Source organism: Carcharodon carcharias, chromosome 1, assembly GCF_017639515.1.
Source record: "Carcharodon carcharias isolate sCarCar2 chromosome 1, sCarCar2.pri, whole genome shotgun sequence".
NCBI lineage: Eukaryota > Metazoa > Chordata > Chondrichthyes > Lamniformes > Lamnidae > Carcharodon > Carcharodon carcharias.
Window position 1 is genome coordinate 255082701 of NC_054467.1, and position 19593 is coordinate 255102293.

At 43.7% G+C, this 19593-nt stretch overlaps 1 protein-coding gene across 2 annotated transcripts in view; it reads left to right on the forward strand.

Moving 5' to 3' along the window:
- Positions 1 to 1267: 1267 nt before the first annotated feature.
- Positions 1268 to 19593, forward strand: part of nagk (N-acetylglucosamine kinase) — a 35226-nt gene continuing 16900 nt past the window's right edge. Inside the window, exons 1-3 of one of the 2 annotated variants that reach the window (XM_041192099.1) lie at positions 1268 to 1349; positions 2261 to 2345; positions 11547 to 11645. In XM_041192099.1, the coding sequence (XP_041048033.1) occupies positions 1297 to 1349; positions 2261 to 2345; positions 11547 to 11645 (237 nt within the window). In that variant the 5' untranslated portion in view covers positions 1268 to 1296. The remainder of the gene's footprint in view (positions 1350 to 2260; positions 2346 to 11546; positions 11646 to 19593) is intronic. The other variant, XM_041192107.1, reaches the window with a different exon arrangement.

A 19593-nucleotide genomic window follows, 5' to 3' on the forward strand; every position in this document is an offset into this window, starting at 1 on the left:
AAAATACTGTGGATGCTAGAAATCTGAAATGAAAACAGAAAATTCTGGAAATATACAGATCTGGCAGCATCTTGAAGAGAAAAACAAAATTGATGTTGCAGGTCGTGGTAAATGCGGGCTCACTTTTAAGTTTTAAGAATAAATTAAATAGATACATGGACAGGAGAGGTCTTGAGGGTTATGGACTAGGTGCAGGTCAATGGGACTAGCGGAATAATTTTTCAGCACAGACTAGAAGGGCCAAATGGCCTGTTTTCTGCGCTGTAGTGTTCCATGGTCCGTGACCCATTGTCAGAACTGGGAAATGTTAGAAATGTATTAGGTTTTGAGCAAGTAGAAGGGGGAGAGTGGGAATAAGAACAAAAGGGAAGGTCTGTGATAGGATGGAAGATAGGAGAGATTAAAATGTCAAAAGATTTCAAGGTGCAGGGTCAAAGGGAGTAGTAAACAAACTCTAGGGGAGTAGTGATGGATTATATAAGCACTATGCTGCTATTGTACCTGTTTCTCTCTATCTCCCTCCTATTTCTATTACTCCCTCTCTATCTACATCCTGGTCTTCCCTCTATCCCTTCCCCTCCAGCCTCAATCTCTCCCCCCATACTGTTTCCATCTCTGTCATCCCGTCCTCTACCATCTCTCTCCCTCCTGGCTCGACCTCTTCCTCTCTATTGTCTTTCATTGCCCCTCTCTGGTAAATCTCCCCCTCCCTCATCTCAACCTCTATCTATCCATCTGCCTACCTGTCTCTTTCTACCCACCACACACCACTTTCTCTCCCGTTCTATTGTATTTTTAATCTTTCCACACCTGCTATCTCCCTCTCTCTACTCTGTCCATGTCTGTTTGACTCTCTCCCCCCTCATCTTAACCTCTCCCTCTCTATTGTCTTTCATTGCCCCTCTCTGGTAAATCTCCCCCTCCCTCATCTCAACCTCTAACTATCTATCCATCTGCCTACCTGTCTCTTTCTACCCACCACACACCACTTTCTCTCCCTTCCTATTGTATTTTTATCTTTCCACACCTGCTATCTCCCTCATCTCCCCCTCTCTACTCTGTCCATGTCTGTTTGACTCTCTCCCCCCTCATCTTAACCTCTTCCTCTCCACTGTCTGTGTCTCTCATCGATCTATGTATCTCAACCTCTCCCCTCTAATGTCCCCCTCTCTATATCTCTGCTCTCTCTCTACTATTCCTACCTCCTACCCTCTCCTATCTCTCTCCATCGCGCCCCTCCCTGTCATGTGACCCGAGTTGTCACGTGATCGCCTTTGTTACACTCTCCTTTGTCACATGATCGGACCCAGACGCTGGGAAATGATGCAACTGTACGGTGGAGTGGAGGGGTGAGTGAGCGGAGAACTGAAGCCTTGGAGAGGCTTAACTTCGGGTTGGAGGTGCTTAATTTAGCGGCTTTCGGCTGGTTCGATCCCCCCTCCCCGCTCCCCGCAACCGAGCGGCCAGGCTCCTGGGCCGGCAGCGGAGGCGCCTTCCCGGCGGAATCGGGGAATTACTGGGAGAGGGTTCAAGCGCCCGGCGCTGGGGCATCGCAACCTTCCCTTTCCCACGCTGGTAACTCCTCACACCCCCTTCCATATCCCCTCCAGCCTAACCCTCCCACCTTCTCTCTGTACCCATGCCTGCTCCGTAACTAGGCTTGGGGGGGTGGGGGGGGGGGGTCACCCGGGCTGTTACGCCCACCAGTCACAATTCAACTCATTTTCCTTTTTAAAAATTTTGTTTCATTCATTTATGGGGAGTGAGCATCACCGCTATGGCCAGCGTTGATTGCCCATCCCTAATTGCCCTTCTTGAACTGCTGCAGTCCATGTGGTGTTGTTGTTGTTGTTCCCTGCAATGCTGATAAGGATGGCGTTCCAGGGTTTTGACCCTCAGTTGCAGTTGGCCCCATAGCCAGGGGAGGCAATTTTTATCAGCGATTTCCTTTGTGGAAAACGTGCCCGTTCCGCGTCAAAGTATCCCACTGCGAGAACGGATGGCACCTCGCAGGGAAAGATGTCCGAGCGATACTTTTAAAGGAGCGGAGGAGAAAGCAAGTGAAAGGAGAGTTGTGGGTAGTTGTGGGTGTCTGTGAGGTCACCACCTTCCCAAGGGCGATTAGGAATGGACAATAAATGGTGGCCTAGCCAGCGACGCTGACATCTCATGAAATAATTTTTTAAAAGTGCGGGAGGAAGATGGAATAGTAGGGCGTTTTATATATTCAAACAGAAATGAATTTTAATTTCCCTCTTAGAGGAGCAACTAGATCGAATGTGGTGCTTATTGATGCAAATGGGAAGATCGTGTCCAAGGTAGATGGTCCAGCCACCAACCACTGGGTAAGGAATAGTGTCTATCGTCCTGGTAGTCAGGCAGTGCAAGTTATCGACAAATCAAACTCTGTCAGTTTACAGCAGACCCAGACATGAGGCAAATTGGGGGAGTTTTGGAAGTCATAAATCTGATGTCACATGTTTTTCCAAAGTGTGTTACATTTACCATGTCATGTGTTGAATCTTTATCCCAAATGATAGCATTTTGAAATAAATTAATCCAATTTTCATTTGAGGGAATTAATACAAACGTCCTAGTCATAGAGTCATTATGGCACAGATGGAGACCACTTGGCCCATCAATTCCATGCTGGCTATCTGTAGAGCAATCCAGTCAGTCCCATTCCTCTGCCCCATCCCCGTGTCCTTGCAACTTTATTTCCCTCAATTCCTCAATCAGTTTTCTTTTGAAATCATTGATCGTCTCTGTTTCTACCACCCTTGTAGGCACCTGTCACTATGTAAAAAAAAAGTTCTTACTTGCAATACCGCACCCGTTCCCCAACCCTCATTGCTCCTGCGCTGCCTGTCGAGAGCCGCTGCCGAGCAATCCAGTCACTTCCATTCCTCTGTTCCATCCCCGTAGCCCTGAAAGTTTATTTCCTTGACGTGCCTGCCCAGTTTCCTTTTGAAATCATTGATCACCTCAGTTTCCACCACCAGGCACCTAGTTCAACAGTCACTGTGCAAAAAATTACTTCTTCACAACATTCACCAAGGCTCCTTAGACGGCACCTTCCAAACCCACGACCGCTACCATCTAGAAGGACAAAGGCAGCGGATAGATAGGAACACCACTACCTAGAAGTTCTCCTCCAAGTCACTCACCATCATGACTTGGAAATATATCACTGTTCCTTCACTGTTGCTGGGTCAAAATCCTGGAACTCCCTTCTTGACAGCACTGTGGGTGTACTTACACCACATGGACTGCAGCGGTTCAAGAAGGCAGTTCACCACCACCTTCTCAAGGGGCAACTAGGGATGGGCAATAAATGCTGGCCCAGCCAGCAAAGCCCACATCCCATGAATGAATATAAAAAATGTCACACTTGGCCAAATGCTGCCTTAATGTCAAGTTGCTCTCACCTCACCTCTAGAGTTCAGCTCCATGTTTGGAGCAAAGCTGTAATGAGGTCAGGAACTGAGTGGCCCTGGCGGAATCTAGACTGAGCAGCAGTGAGCAGATTACTGCTGAGTAAAAGTACTGCTTGATAGCACTGTCGACGATCCCTTCCAACACTGATGATCAAGAGTAAATTAATGGGGCAGTAATTGGCTGATTCGATTTGTCCTGGTTTTTGTGTACAGGTCAATTTCCTGGACAATTTTCCACACTTTTGAGTAGATCCACATCAACTAATCACCTTTCTGATGTCACTCCTTGTGTTTTTGGAAATACACATATTGAGTCCGTGCTCTCCACCAGCATTCTCTGTTATTTTCCACAACCTCTGCTGGTGAATTCTGATCAGGTCTGTGCTGTTGCTTTCTCTCTCTTTCTCCCTGCCTCTTTCTCCCCTCCCCCTCCCCCTCCCCCTCCCCTTTTTTTCTGTCTCTCTTTTCCTCTCTCTCTTTCTTTCTCCCCCTCTCTCTTTCTTTCCCCCTCTCTCTCTGCCTCTGTCTGTCTCTTCCACCATTTTCTAATGTAGTCTGTTCCACAAATTGACCATTCGATCATTTAACAATTGTTTCCTCAGATTAGTTTTGAAATAACCTTTCCAGTGGAGGTGAGGTACTTATCTTGTCACTTTAGAATCCTAAAAACAGAAATCACATCACCTCTTCACTTTCTCTTTCCACACCCAGTTTACATAATTGCTTCTCCTAAGGCAATCCCTCCATTCCCTCAATCTGTTGTTATTTGAGCAGGGATGAAACAAATTGCTTGTAAAATGGCATGAAGAGCTGTCAATTCCTAGTGAGATTTATGTCATTTTGTTACAACCGGATGGGAGGAATGCATGAATTATCAAACCCCACTACCCCACAGTCTGTACCATTAATTTAAATGTTTAATTTTCTCATTAAAATGGCTAATTGCGCATTTATACTCATAGTACCCAGAAGAAAAAAGACTCTGACCAGGCTTCTTTCAGAAACTCAATGATTAATTTATTTTAAAACAAAACTTCTTTTAACAAGTTGCAAGTGCTAGTTAACACACAATTGGAATCAAAGTATAGATAAACATCTCTTCGTAAAGAATTTCCCAGTCCACACACACAGACAAACAAAGGACGAGCAGATATAGTCTCTCTCACTGCAGAGATGGGCTTTGGAGGATGAACATTATAAAATAAAGGATCAAGTCTGCAGGGTCTCGATGCTGTCAACCTGGAGTTCTCTTGTGTGAAAACAGGCCACGGGTCCCGGTGGATGTCTGGAGCAACTGGTCTCAGCTTTGCAGGTCCAAATGCAGACGAATGACACTCAGATGAGTGTTCTCTGCCTACAGGTTGAAAGCCAAACACAATTTCTGGCATGGTAGAGAGAGGGAGCCGGTTAAGGTAGCTTTCCTTCCTCAGCTTCTTCCCCAACAAGACTGAAAGCAAAACTACAGGTTTAAACTTAATGTTTGCCTCTGCCATGTGATTGCCTTTTTGTCTTCCGGCTTTTCATTAGTTAGAGTGCTTTACAGTTCGAAGCAAACAAACAACGCTTTCTCAAGTACCATAAAGCTCAGGTGATTTCTTGGAAGAGGCCTGCTTGTTGACAGTTCCGAGAAGAACTTATGACCCTTTTTATAAAAAAAAAATTCCCAGGTTAGCATCCAGATGTCCAGATCATGCCATGTCCTTCCATTTTGTAAAAGAGTTATTCAGCCCTGAGGGATATGGCTCTAACATGCCTCCTCTCTTAAGAGATGAAACACTATTTCCAAATGTGGTTCATTGCAAAGTATACAGAAAAAGATAAGTGCAACATATAAACAGAATTCAAACATGCACTCACTGTGCCATTCACTCCTTATACAGAATCTGTACAGTTTTCTGACTTTCTTGCTTTCCAGACAGTTATAAAAATTTACATTCTTGATAATGCATCAGCACAGCAATTAAATTATCTTTTCCAGCAGTATGAACAATTTTTAAGTTATAAGGCTGTATTAGCAAGCTCCATCAGAACAATCTGTTATTCTGAGTCTTAAATTTTTCCACAGACTAAAGGATTATGGTTAGTATATACTAATGCCATGGCAGATATATATACCCCAAAATGCTTAAGAGCCAATAACAATCCCAGGGTTTTCTTTTCTAGAAGAATTAAATCAGCATCAAAAGAGATACTCTTTGGTAGAATTGATGAATTGGGCATTGAGAACCCTGTGGAGTACTTTTCTAGAAGAATTAAATCAGCATCAAAAGAGATACTCTTTGGTAGAAAAGTACTCCACAGGGTTCTCAATGCCCAATTCATCATCTTGCAATAAGACTGTTAGTGACTTGGGGCTGGGTGCATCGATTTCCAGCTTGAAAGGCTTGGCAAAATTAGAAGTGGCTAATACTGGTTCCTTAGTTAAAATTGCCTTCAGCTTCTCAAAAGCTGTCTGGCACTCTGTTGACCATACCACCTTTGCTTTCTTTTGCAACGAATCCATTAGTGGAACCACTATTATGCTGAAGTTTGGCACAAATTTACGATAGAAAAACCACACATCCCTAAAAATCTCACGATTTCCCGTTTAGTTTTAGGGACCGGGAATTCCATCATAGCCAGTACCTCTGCTGTTCTTGGCAAGACTTGTCCCTGCCCATGATATGCCCTAAGTAAGTTACTTGTGCCTTTGTGAACTCACTTTGTACAAGGCTTATTACTAGATCTGCCAACTGTAATTGTTTAAATAGAGCTTCCAGTTGTTTTAAATGGTCTTCCTATGTGTTGCTATGAACCAATACATGATCCAAGCAAACCACACAGTTCGGAACATTAATGATCACCTGATTCATTAATCTTTGGAAAGTGGCTAGAGGAATCTTTTAGTCCAAATGGCATTCGTCGGCATTGGTATAGTCCAATTGGCATGACAAAAGCAAATATTTCATTAGCTCACGATGTTAAAGGTACTTGCCAGTATCCTTTCAACAAATCTGTCTTAGGAACATGGCACTGCCAATCCTGTCAATACAATCTTCTAGACGAGGAATCCGTTTTTGTTACAGCGTTAACCTTTCTATAGTCAGTGCAGAATCTGGTTGACCCATCAGGTTTAGGCACTAACGTGACTGGAGAACACCAACTGTTTTGACTAGGCTCAATTAGGTGATTTTCTAACATATGTTAAATTTCTCCTGTCACTTGTGCTTGTTCTCTGGACTTAAACAAAAGGACGTTGCTTTATGGGAGAAAACTCCCCTACATCCACATCATGTGTGGCTAAAATTGTAGACCCTAGTTTATCCCTACCAATACCTGCAGAATTTAAAGGGAACCTCACTAGATCCTCTCGTTGTCCTACATCTAAATATGAAAATATGGTATCTAACTGTCCTAATATTTCAGTGTTAGCCAACCAGATAGTCAATTTGTCAACCGTCTAAGCCGCCCCCTACCTCACTGTCACTGTCTCTTTCACCCTCCATTATGCTTACGACCTGACATCCCTGCCCTTTCCCATCTTCCTCTCTATGATGGAATTGTTTTAACATATTGACATGACACAGCTGATTCTTTTTCTTACAATCTGAGGTATTTATCAAATAATTACTTTACTAACCCTCTTAATTACCTTGGATGGACCACTGAACCCCGTGCTTTCCGAGGTTCCCCCTGTTGTTCCCCTTGGTTATAATGTTCGGGTCATAGCTTGCTTATCTGCCCATTCTTTCATTTTTGTTTGAGATACTTTAAGATGTTTTCGAGCCATATTGCAAGCTCTCGTGAGCCATTCCTGGAACACGGGCACATAATCTAACATAGAGGGTTCGTCCATCTCACCTAAAAACTTTTATTGATTAACTTCAGAGGACCTCTTATCTCATGTCTGTAAATTAATTCAAAAGGGCTAAAACCAATAGATTCATTTGGTGAATCTCTGCGGGCAAATAATAGAAAATCCAGTCCCTTGTACCAATCCTGGAGATATTCATAACAATATGCTTTGATCATTGTTTTGAGAGTTTGATGATACCTCTCTAAAGCTCCCTGTGTTTGTGGATAATATGCTGTGGACTTTAATTGTTTTATACCCAAACCCCTCATTATGTTCTGAAAAATTTTAGACGTGAAATTGGAACTGTAACCTGACTAGGTCTCTACTGGTAATCCATTTCAAGTAAAAAATTGGAACAACTTCTCTATCATTACTTTAGCCATAATTGTCCTTAAGGGATGGCCTCTGGAAGTCGAGTTTTCATAACCATAATAGTAAGGATGTACTGGTGTCCTGCTTTAGTTTTTGATAATGGTCCCACATCATTGGTGGTTCACATTGGTACCAATGACATAGGTAGAAAAAGGGACGAGGTCTTGCAACAAGAATTTAGGGAGCTAGGTAGCAGATTAAAAAGCAGGACCTCAAAGGCTGTAATCTCTGAAATACTCCTTGTGCCACGTGCTAGTGAGTATAGGAATAGGAGGACCTAGTCAGATTACACTTCCAATTTTATGTCTAAAATTTTTCAGAACATAATGAGGAGTTTGGGTATAAAACAATTAAAGTCCACAGCATATTATGCACAAACACAGGGAGCTTTAGAGATATACCTCTTCATAATATTTGGGCGGTACCGCTACCTGATGAACAACCCTCCACTCCTCATCTGCAGGTCTGTGAGGAGGTCTCCGCTTCCTCATTAGGATTCCATTTATAACAATAACATTCTGGATCTGCCTCAGCTTCAGTTTGGGCTGATTGTGCTATCTTTCTTAACTCTGCATCAGCTTGTTGAGCCTCAACTAAAGAGGGTTTGTTCAACATCTCTTTCAGATTATTTAAGTCTTTAAAGAAAGTTTCAGCCAGCCAAATACCTGTCTGTGGTATCACTTTGATCTTTGATGACTGGCTTTGCTTAGCCAGTGCTCGGGTTATCTCACGTGAAGGAAAAACTTCTGGAACCTTTTCCTGTAACTGCTTTGTCTCCTTAACCTCACTTGGGTTTACTGTAATTATGGGAGAAGCTACTATCTTCGCTCCAGCTAAATTATTTCCCAGGAGTAAATCAACTCCATCTACAGGTAACTTCTCAACAACCCCTACCGTCACTGTCCCAGACATTAGGTCACACTCCACTTACACCCAGTACAAAGTACGGGTATGTACTCTCCACCAACGCCATTGACTAAAACTTTGGCTTTTAATGTGCTCTCTGGTGGAAAAGTTATGCCTTTCCCCAGCAAAAGTGTTTGACTGGCTCCTGTATCTCTTAAGTATGATTATAGGTTTAGCTGTCTCATTTGAGGGATAAGGGGTTACATTTCCCCTTGACACAAATTCTCTATAGCTCTCATTCACCTCACATGAGGTTTTCACACACTTTCACAGTTGCAGTTATCGCTAAACTTGATTTGTTGTACTTTCAGTCAGGGCTCCTTTTCCTGATTCACCTATATGTATCCCAATAAGTCCAATGGATTTACTGTGCAACTTCCGGCACTTTGCACAAATGTGTCCCACCTTGTTACAATGGAAACACTTAGCCCTTCGAATATCACTTCCATCCTCAACACCTCCCTTTCTGGCCAGAGGAGAGGTTTCCGGGGAATTCCTAGCTGTCCCTTCTCTTCCCTGGCTACTACCTTCCTTTCACCTTCCCACCTTCTATACTTCTGTGTTCGTGGGGGGAGGGGGAAACGGAAAAGGGTTTGGATTTATGGATCAGCTCATAATCGTCAGTTGTCTCTGCTGCCTGTCTGTGTGGTGACCCTCTGGTCTTCAACATGGGTTCCAACTGCTGGAGGAATCCAGGAGAATTATTTCCCCAAGAACTTCATGTGTTGTCTCTACCTTTAATGCCTGTATCCAGTGGTCAAAATTACTTTACCCTCTCAAACTCAATATAGTTCTACCCAGGCTGTTTCTTTATTCTGAAATTTCTGCCTGTATGCCTCGGGGACTAATTCATATGCACTCAGGATAGTTTTTTTCTGCATCATAATCCCCAGATACCTTTTCTGACAGCGATGCATAAATCTCATGAGCTCTACCCACCAACCTACTCTGTAAGAGCAATGTCCAGATTTCCTTCAGCCATTTTATTTGCTTAGCCGCCTTTTCAAATGAAGTAAAGAATGCCTCTACATCCCATTCCTCAAAACTTGGGAGGGCATGCAAAACTTAAACGTCTCCCCACTGGGCTTTGGGTTAGAGATTTTTTCATCATCAGAACCTTCTTCTGTATCTGAGGTCTCTTTTTAAAGCCCAGCCTTTTAAGCAGGTATTCCCTTTCTTGTTCCTTCTCTATTTCCACCATTGTTAACTTCTTCCTCTGGAACTCAAGTTCTCTTGCCTTCTCTCACTCCTGCCTTTCTGCTTGTTCCCTTTGAAATGCTCTCCATTTTCCTTTTCTTCTGCCTCCAATTCAAGTTTCTTCATTTGCAACTGAATCTTAGAAAAAAAATCCCCGGGTTAGCATCCAAATATCCAGATCATGCCATGTCTTTCCATTTTGTAAAAGAAAAACTCAGTCCTGAGAGAGATGATTCTAACAATTTTATATTCAATTGACTCAACCCACGTAGAATGTGGTCTCTTTGGTGTCCCTTCTAGTTTCAAATGCCTTGCTATTACCTCAACTGTGTCTGCTTTCCTCACCCCTATGGATAATTCTAACTCCAATTTATCCGCCAATTCCGTTGGCTGAGTCTTGGTTACTTGTTGTAAACCAGCCAGGGTTACATTTCCATCTGTAGAAAAGTTTTAGCAACTTCCAACTCCGTTTTAGTTTACCAATGCATAAGAAACCTGGTCTCTGCCCTTTTACCCCATACCAATTATTATTCTGCTTCTGATCACCTGCTGTCTGCATTCCAAATCCTGCAAGAGCCCCCAGTTTATGTTGCGAGAGGGATGGGAGGAGTGCGCAGGTTACCAAGCCTCAGTACTCCACAGGCTGTACCATTAACTTAAATGTTTAATTTTCTCACTGAAATGGCCAATGCTGTACCTATACTTATAGTACCCAGAAGAAGAGACTCTGACCTGTCTTCTTTCAAAAACTCAGAATGCTTAATTTATTTTAAAACAAAACCCCTTTTAAGTTGCAAGTACTAGTTAACACAATTGAAATAAGAAAGTATACCTATCTATCTCTCCCTAAAGAATTCCCCCAGTACACGCGCGCACGCACACACACACACACACACACACACACACACACACACACACACACACAGACAAACAAAGGACAAAAAGATAGTCCCCCTCTGCAGAGATGGGCTTTGGAGGATGGGCGTTATAAAATAAAGGATAAAGTCTGCAGGGTCTCGATGCTGTCGACCTGGAGTTCACTTGTGTGAGATGTCTGGAAGTTCTCACCAACCGGTCTCAGCTTTGCAGGTCCGAATGAAAACTAATGACACCCAGGTGAGGGTTCTCTGACTACAGGTTGATAGCCCCACACAATTTCAGGCATGGTAGAGAGAAGGAGCCGGTTAAGGTAGCCTTCCGTTCTCATCTTGTTCCCCAACAAGACTGAAAGTAAAACTACAGGTTCAAACTTAATGTTTGCCTCTGCCATGTGATTGCCTTTTTGTCTTCCAGCTTTTCATTAGTTAGAGTGCTTTACAGTTCAAAACAAACAAACAAACAACTTCTCAAGTATGATTTTGCTCAGATGATTTCTTGGAACAGGCCTGCTTGTTGACCGTTTCAAGGTGAACTTATGACTTTAAAAAAAAAAATCCCCAGGTTAGCATCCAGATATCCAGATCATGCCATGTCCTTCCATTTTGTAAAAGAAAAACTCAGCCCTGAGAGAGATGATTCTAACAATTTTATATATGGTTGTTTGGGGCAGACAAGGAGCACTGGGGTCAACAAGAGGGGCGATTGGCTGTCTGGGGTGGGCAGGGAGGGCAATTGGCTGGCTGGGACCAACGGGAGGGGTGATTAGCTGTTTGGGATGGGTGGGGTGCGATTGGCTGTTTGGGACGAATAGGATGATTGGTTGGTGGGCTGGGTTGGATAGGGTGGGCTGGTTGATTGGGAGGCGGTGCCATGTGATGATTTTGCTGAACTTTGGTCTCTTTGTGTTTACCCCTCGACAGCTGGTTGGAGTGGACAGATGTTTAGAAAGCATCAATAATATGGTCCAGGAAGCCAAGGTAGCAGCCAGGGTTGATCCTAACATACCGCTCAAGTCCTTGGTAGGTAAACTGTAACTCTATAGAGCTTAAGCCTGTCTAAAACTAATCTAGCGTTTTCAGTAACGCTTAGAATACAAGGAAGATAACAGTTTTCTGTTGGATGACCTCTCCCCACGCTCTGGCCCTCCTTTCTGCATGTGACGTCTTAAAACTGCACTGTAAATATTTCTAAGCTGTAAATGTGGTTCTCTTTTTCTCTCTGCATTCTTGTTGCATGTTGAAATGAACCCACAGTCTGCTGCTTGAATCCATTTCTTCCTAGGAAGTTCCTGCAACTTCCTTTTCGTGTTACAAAATAAAGTTTTTAAAACTCAAATCTTGAGAAATAATGATGAATTTGTACAAAATATTGCGAAAGCCACAGTTGGAGTTGTTGTCTCATTGTTGGGGGGGGGGGGGGGGGGGGGGGGGGGGGGGGGGGGGGGGTGGGCAGGGTGAAAGCCCCAGGAGTAGACCATTCAGCCCCTCCAGCCTGCCCTGCCATTCAATAAGGTCATGGCTGATCTTCTACCTCAATGCCATTTTCCTGTACTACCCCCACACCCGTTGCTATCTTTCATATTTAGAAATCTCTCGACCTTGGCCTTGAATATACACAATGACTGAGTCTCCACAGCCCGCAGGGTAGAGAATTCCAAAGATTCAGTACCCTCTGAGTGAAGAAATTCCTCCTCATCTCAGCCCTAAATGGTCTACCTTTATTCTGAGACTGTGTCCCCTGGTTCTAGACAGCTCCTCCTTCCCCCCCGCCAACCAGCCAGAGGGAACATCCTTCCTGCCACCACCCTATCTAGCCCTATAAGAATTTTGTATGTTTCAAAGAGATTGCCTCTCATTCTTAGTATAGGCCCAGTCTCCTCAATCTCTACTCATAGGACAATCCCTCCATCCCAAGGCTCAGTCTGGTGAGCCTTCATTGCACTCCCTCTATGGCAAATGTATCCTGCCTTAGGTAGGAAACCAAGTTGTACACAATACCCCCAGGTGAGGTCTCACCAAGGCTCTACACAATTGCAGCAAAACATGTTCACTCCTGTATTCAAATCCTCTTGCAACATACCATTTGCCTTTCTAATTGCTAATTGCACCTGCATTTTAGCTTTCATTGACTCATGAACAAGGGTTCCCAGGTCCCTTTGGACATCAACACTTCCCAGTCTCTCCCCATTTAAGAAATACTCTGCCATTCTGTTTTTCCTACCAAAGTGGGTAACTTCATGTAGGACGACTTTGGAATTCTCTCATAAGGTGGAGGTAGATAGATTCTTATTAGGCGAGGGAATCAAAGGTTATTGGGGGTAGATGGAAATGTGAAATTCGAAACACCGACAGATCTTATTGAATGGCAGAGCAGGCTCAAGGGACCGAATGGCCTACTCCTGTTCCTATTTCTTATTTTCTAGAGCGCAGGCAGTGTAATTTCACCAGGATGGTACCAGAAATGGGGAAGCTATATTTCTGAGAACACATTAGAAGTATTTCCTCTGGAGCAATACTTTATTTTCCATATTCTGTGTGTGTTGTGTTATGTTATGTGTGTGTGTGTACACATAATATATATATCTACTTGTCTTTAATTGTGTAATTTGATTGTGAAATTTGCTGCTCTTTGGACTCTATTGATAAGCACATGCAGTGTCTGAGTATGAGGGTTCAAAGAGCAGAGATCAGTGTGAAATAATTCTATTGGGAGAGATTGGCACTGATATGCAAATTGGAAAGGGAGTGGTAATGGGAGGGGCTCAGTTCCTCTGCTTTGGTTGTAATTTGCTCTTGGCCTTAATTTCCTGACAATAATAGAAGCCATCATTGAGAAAGCAAGGAAGTTAAACCTTTGTTACACATTGAGATGGGAGGAGTGCACAGTCAATTTTAGCCGCACTTCTCCACAGGTTGTAACAATAGTTTAAATGTTTAATTCATCCATAAAACTGGCCAATTGTTTATCTTTGATACTGTCATTCCCAGTATAAAAAAAATCAGGAAAAACTCAGCAGGTCTGGCAGCATCGGCGGAGAAGAAAAGAGTTGACGTTTCGAGTCCTCATGACCCTTCGACAGAACTTGAGTTCGAGTCCAAGAAAGAGTTGAAATATAAGCTGGTTTAAGGTGTGTGTGTGGGGGGCGGAGAGATAGAGAGACAAAGAGGTGGAGGGGCGGGGGGGGCGGTGGTTGTAGGGACAAACAAGCAGTGATAGAAGCAGATCATCAAAAGATGTCAATGTTGTCGTTCTGCTTCTATCACTGCTTGTTTGTCCCAACAACAACCCCCCCCCCCCCCGCCCCTCCACCTCTCTGTCTCTCTATCTCTCCGCCCCCCACACACACACCTTAAACCAGCTTATGTTTCAACTCTTTCTTGGACTCGAACTCAAGTTCTGTCGAAGGGTCATGAGGACTCGAAACGTCAACTCTTTTCTTCTCCGCCGATGCTGCCAGACCTGCTGAGTTTTTCCAGGTAATTCTGTTTTTGTTTTGGTAATTATATTAGTTGATTTCAACTTTCCCAATGTTAATTGAGATAGACATAGCGTTAAGGGCTTGGATGGAGTGGATTTCTTGAAATATGTACAGGAGAATTTTTTAGCTCAATATGTAGGGGGTCCAAGAAGGGACAGCGCAGTGCTGGACCTAATTCTGGGGAATGAAGCTGGACAGGTGGCTGAGGTGGTGGTGGGGGAGCATTTTAGTGATAGCGACCACAACAGGGTACAATTTCAGCTTGTTATGGACAAAAAAAATAGACAAGTTGCAAAAAAATGTTTTGGATTGCAGGACAGCAGATTTTAATAAAATCAGGATCTGGTCAAGGTAGATTGGGAACAGCTACTTGTGGGGAAATTTACAGAGAGCAGTGGGGGGCGGGGGGGGCGTTCAAAAAGGAAATGGAGAGGCTACAGGCTCAACATGTTCCCTCTAGGGTGATAGGAAGGAGTAACAAGCCCAGAGAACCATGGATGACCAGAGATATTCAGGATACGATGAGAAGGAAGAGAGAGGCTTTTAGCAGGTACAAGGGGAGCAGATCAGCAGAGGCATTAATGAAGTACAGAAAGTGCAGGGTGGAGCTTACGAAAGCAATTAGGAGAACAAAGAGGGGATATGAGAATGCTCTGGCTGGTAGAAGTAGGGAAAATCCCAAGATATTCTATAAGTATATCAATGGGAAGCGGATAAGCAGGGAAAGAGTAAGGCCCTTTATGGACCAATCTATGGGTGGAGCCAGAGGACATTGCTAGAGTGTTGAACGAATACTTCACATCCGTCTTCACCCAAGAGAATGAGGATGAAGGTATGGAACTCGGGGAGAGAAACTGCGAGGTTCTTGAGCAAATTGATATAGGGACTGACAAGGTATTGGAGGTGTTGGCAGGCTTAAAAATGGAGAAATCTCCAGGCCCGGATAATTTGTGTCCCAGACTGCTGAAGGAGGCAAGGGAGGAGATCACAGGGGCTCTGACCCAAATTTTTAATTCCTCTCTGGCTACGGGGGAGGTGCCAGAGGACTGGGGAACAACTAATGTGGTTCCGCTATTTCAGAAGGGTTGTAGAGATAAGCCAGGGAACTACAGGCCAGTGAGTCTCACGTCAGTGGTAGGAAAATTATTGGAGAAAATTCTGAAGGAGAGAATCTATCTCCACTAGGAGAGGCAAGGTTTGATCAGGGATAGTCAGCATGGCTTTGTCAGAGGGAGGTCATGCCTAACAAATTTGATTGAATTTTTTGAGGAGGTGACCAGGTGTGTAGGTGAGGGTAGTGCTGTTGATGTAGTTTATATGGATTTCAGCAGAGCCTTTGACAAGGTCCCACATGGGAGACTTACAAAGAAGGCAAATGCACATGGGATACAGGGTAATTTGATAAGGTGGATTCAAAATTGGCTTAGTTGTAGGAGACAGAGGGTGATGACAGAAGGACGCTTTAGTGACTGGAAGCCAGTGTCCAGCAGTGTACCACAGGAATCTGTGCTCGGCCCCTATTTTTCGTCATTTATATAAATGACATAGATGACTTTGTGGGAGGGTAGGATTAGTAAATTTTCAGATGACACAAAGATTGGCCAGGTGGTTAACAGTGAGGTTGAGTGTCTTGGGCAACAGGAAGATACAGACGGGATGGTCAAATGGGCCAATAAATGGCAGGTGGAATTTAACTCTGAAAAGTGTGAGGTGGTACACTTTGGAAGGAGTAATTTGACAAGTATTCAATGAATGGCATGACACTAGGAAGTTCTGAGGAACAAAAGGACCTTGGCGTGTGTGTCCATAGATCTCTGAAGGCGGAGGGGCATGTAAGTGGGGTGGTGAAAAAGGCATATGGGACACTTGCCTTTATCAATCGAGGCATAGATTACAAAAGTAGGGAGGTCATGTTGGAGTTGTATAGTATCTTGGTGAGACCACAGCAGGAGTACTGTGTGCACTTCTGGTCGCCACATTATATGAAGGATGTGATTGCACTGGAGGGGGTGCAGAGGAGATTCACCAGGATGTTGCCTGGAATGAAACATTTAAGTTATGAAGAGAGGTTGGATAGACTTGGGTTGTTTCCTTTAGAGCAGAGAAGACTGAGGGACGACCTGATCGAGGTGTACAAGATTATGAGGGGCATGGACAGGGTGGATAGGGAGCAACTGTTCCCCTTGGTTGAAGGGTCAGTCACAAGGGGACATAAGTTCAAGGTGAGGGGCAGGAGGTTTAGGGGGAATGTGAGGAAAAACCCTTTTTACCCAGAGGGTGATGACGGTCTGGAATGCGCTGTCTAGGAGGGTGGTGGAGGCTTTAAAAAGGACCTGGATGAGCACTTAGCACATCATAACATTCAAGTCTATGGGCTAAGTGCTGGTAAATGGGATTAGGTAGGTAGGTCAAGTGTTTCTCACGTGTCGGTGCAGACTCGATGGGCCGAAGGGCCTCTTCTGCACTATGATTCTGTGATCGTTGCAAACTTGTAAAAATAACTTGAGAATGTCCAAAATTCAATGCCTTTCAAATTTTTCAAAAAACGGGCTCCTCACACCTATATCAAAAAACTGGTACTGGTTCAACTTCAACTGGAATATTGCATCCAGTTCTGGGCACCACAATTTATGAAGGAACTGAAGGCATTTGAGAGGGTGCAAAAGAAATTCATGAGAATGGATGACGAACTTCAGTTTCGTAGATTGGAGAAGTTGGGATTGTTGCTCTGCTTCCAGGTCTCAGCCGAAGCCTGTGATTCACTTCACGCATCGTCCTAAGGGAAGAAATTCTGCCTCACTTAGCTGGTCTGATTTCAGTCCCACACCGACATGCTTGACTCTTAACTGCCTTCTGAAGTGGCCAAGCAAGCTACTCAATTACTCCAAAACTGCTCCAAAAAAGTATCAGTTCCAGTTGTTCAGGAAGGCCATTTTCTCAGGGCAACTAGAGATCTCTCAACCTGCTCTACTCTAAGGAGAACAACCCCAGTTGTTCCACATTCCACATTGCTGGCCACGTTCTAGTAAATCTCCTCTAACTAAAGATGGCCTTGCTGAGTCCCAAATGAGAATGAATGAAATCATAGAATAAAATGGTACTGAGTGCAACTATTCAGCTCATTACGCCTGTTCCAACTCTTTGAAAGAGTTATTGAATTAGTTCCAACCATCTCCTCCTCCATTCTTTCCCCATTGCCCTGCAAACTTCTACATTTCAGGAATTCACACAATTCCCTTTTTAAAGTTATTATTGAATCTGCTTACACCACTCTTTCAGGCAGCATATTACAGATAATATCCTGTATTTAAGAAAAATCAGATCTCTCACTTTTTGCCAATTACTTTAAGTCTGATATCCTCTGCCACTGGAAACGGTTTCTCCTTACTCCATCAAAACCTTCTAAAATATTGACGACCCCCATCAAACCTCCTCCTTACTGAATAAAGGAGGACAATCCCAGCCTATCCACAGAATTGAAGTCCCTCATCGCTGGTACCATTCTAGAGATGAGGAGAAATCACTCCACTCAAAGGGCTGTGAATTTTTGGAACTCTCTACCCCAGAGGATTGTAGATGCTCCATCTTTGAATACATTTAAGGCCCGGCAGATGGATTTTTGGTGTCTCAGAGGATTAAGGGATGTGGGGAGCTAGTGGGAAAATGGAGTTAAAACCTAAGATCAGCCATGATCGTATTGAATGACAGAACAGGTTTGATGGGCCTTGTGGTCTACTCCTCCCATTTTAAAGCCTTTTGTAGTCTTCCTACAGCACAGCACCCAGAATATTAAATAAGGTCATTTCAGAAGAAATGACTTTTTCGTCAGAACTGGAAAAAAGTTATAGACATCTAAAGTACAGAGGCAAGGAAAGGCAGCGGGGGTGGTGGTTTTTTTTTTTGGGGGGGGGGGGGAGCAGGAAAGAACAAAAGGGAAGGTCTGTGATAGGGTGGTAGGCAGGAGTGACTAACTGACAAAAGGGATGATGGCACAAAGCCAAAGGGAATGATAACGAGACAAGAAAAGAAACAAAAGATTATCTAGAGCTGGGGGTGCTAATGCCAGAATGATTAGTAGCAACTGCTATCCAAAAAACATGGAAGCAGCGATTATGATTCCCAAATTACTGAACTCAATTTTTGCATGAAATATGCATACTATGACAGCACGGATTACGTGAAGTAAAAGCTGATATGTAGAATAAATTTTAGGGTATGGATTAATTTATAATCATTTCTGATAAAGTTCATTTAATTTGCATGCAGTTCCTCCATTTAAAATGGCAAAATTTTGAATATGAATTTCCTACCAAAATATGAATCCAAAAACAAGGAAAATAATTACTTTAGTGTCCAGACGATTGGTTATATGATCATGCCAATGTGCTACTAAAATGGTTTATACTGACAGGATATAGAGTGCCTCAGTTGGTATTTTCGTGTGTGTCCCACAGCCTGGAGACCCAATAGCACTGGAGACCTGGGGACAGATTTTCAGCCTTGGTTGGGAACCGCAAGTCGGTCCATTTTACTGACATGATAGCCCCGCCTTCTAAAAAGTAGTGCATTCACCCTGTATTTTGGTATTCGGGAGTCGGCTTCAGACTGGAGTTAGGGCTGCCACCTCCTGAGGCAGACCCCAGGCAGCAGCGGAGGTGGGCGGATGGCAAAGCAGGTTAGAAGGCCCGCCTCCACTTACTGGGACATCAGAAGCCCTGCTAGGCCTTCTAGCACTCCCTGTCCCCCCAACCTACCATGTTCCCTCATATTTCTCATGGCCCTCCATGCCTACTCATATCTCTCACACCCCCACCCGTCCTGCGCATCCTCCACTCCTACTCATCCAGTGTCCACTAGGTGCAGAACCAATGAGCCATGTAACAAAGCAGGCCTTTGAAATGTTCATAAAATAAAAGAAAAGCACTCAGCTATTCAAAAATCCCTGAGAAAAAAATTGCCCCTTACATTCTCATGAAACTGTCAGCATAAGAACATAAGTAATCAGTGCAGGAGTAGGCCGTTCAACCAACCCATCAAACCTCTTCCGCCATTCAATAAAATCATGCTGAATCTGATTGTGGCTTTAACTTCACTTTTCTTGCCTGCTCCTGATAACTCTTGATTCTCTTATCAATCTAAAATCTGTCTAACTCAGCCATGAATATATTCAATGAGCTTCCATTGATCACTTGGAAAGAGAATTCCAAAGACTAATGATCCTCTGAAAGAAGAAATTACTCCTCATCTCTGTTTAAATGGAGGACTGCATATTTTTAAACTGTGGCCCCTCATCCTAGATTCCCCCACGAGATGAACCATCCCCTCAGCATCTACCTTTTCAAGTCCCTTCAGAAACTTAACGTTCCAATATTCATTCTCATCCTTCTTAACTTCAATGACTATACATCCAACCTGCTCAACCTCTTCCTCATAAAAACACAAGAAGTAAAAGTCCTCATTGAAGAAACCTTTAGTCCTTAATATCCAAA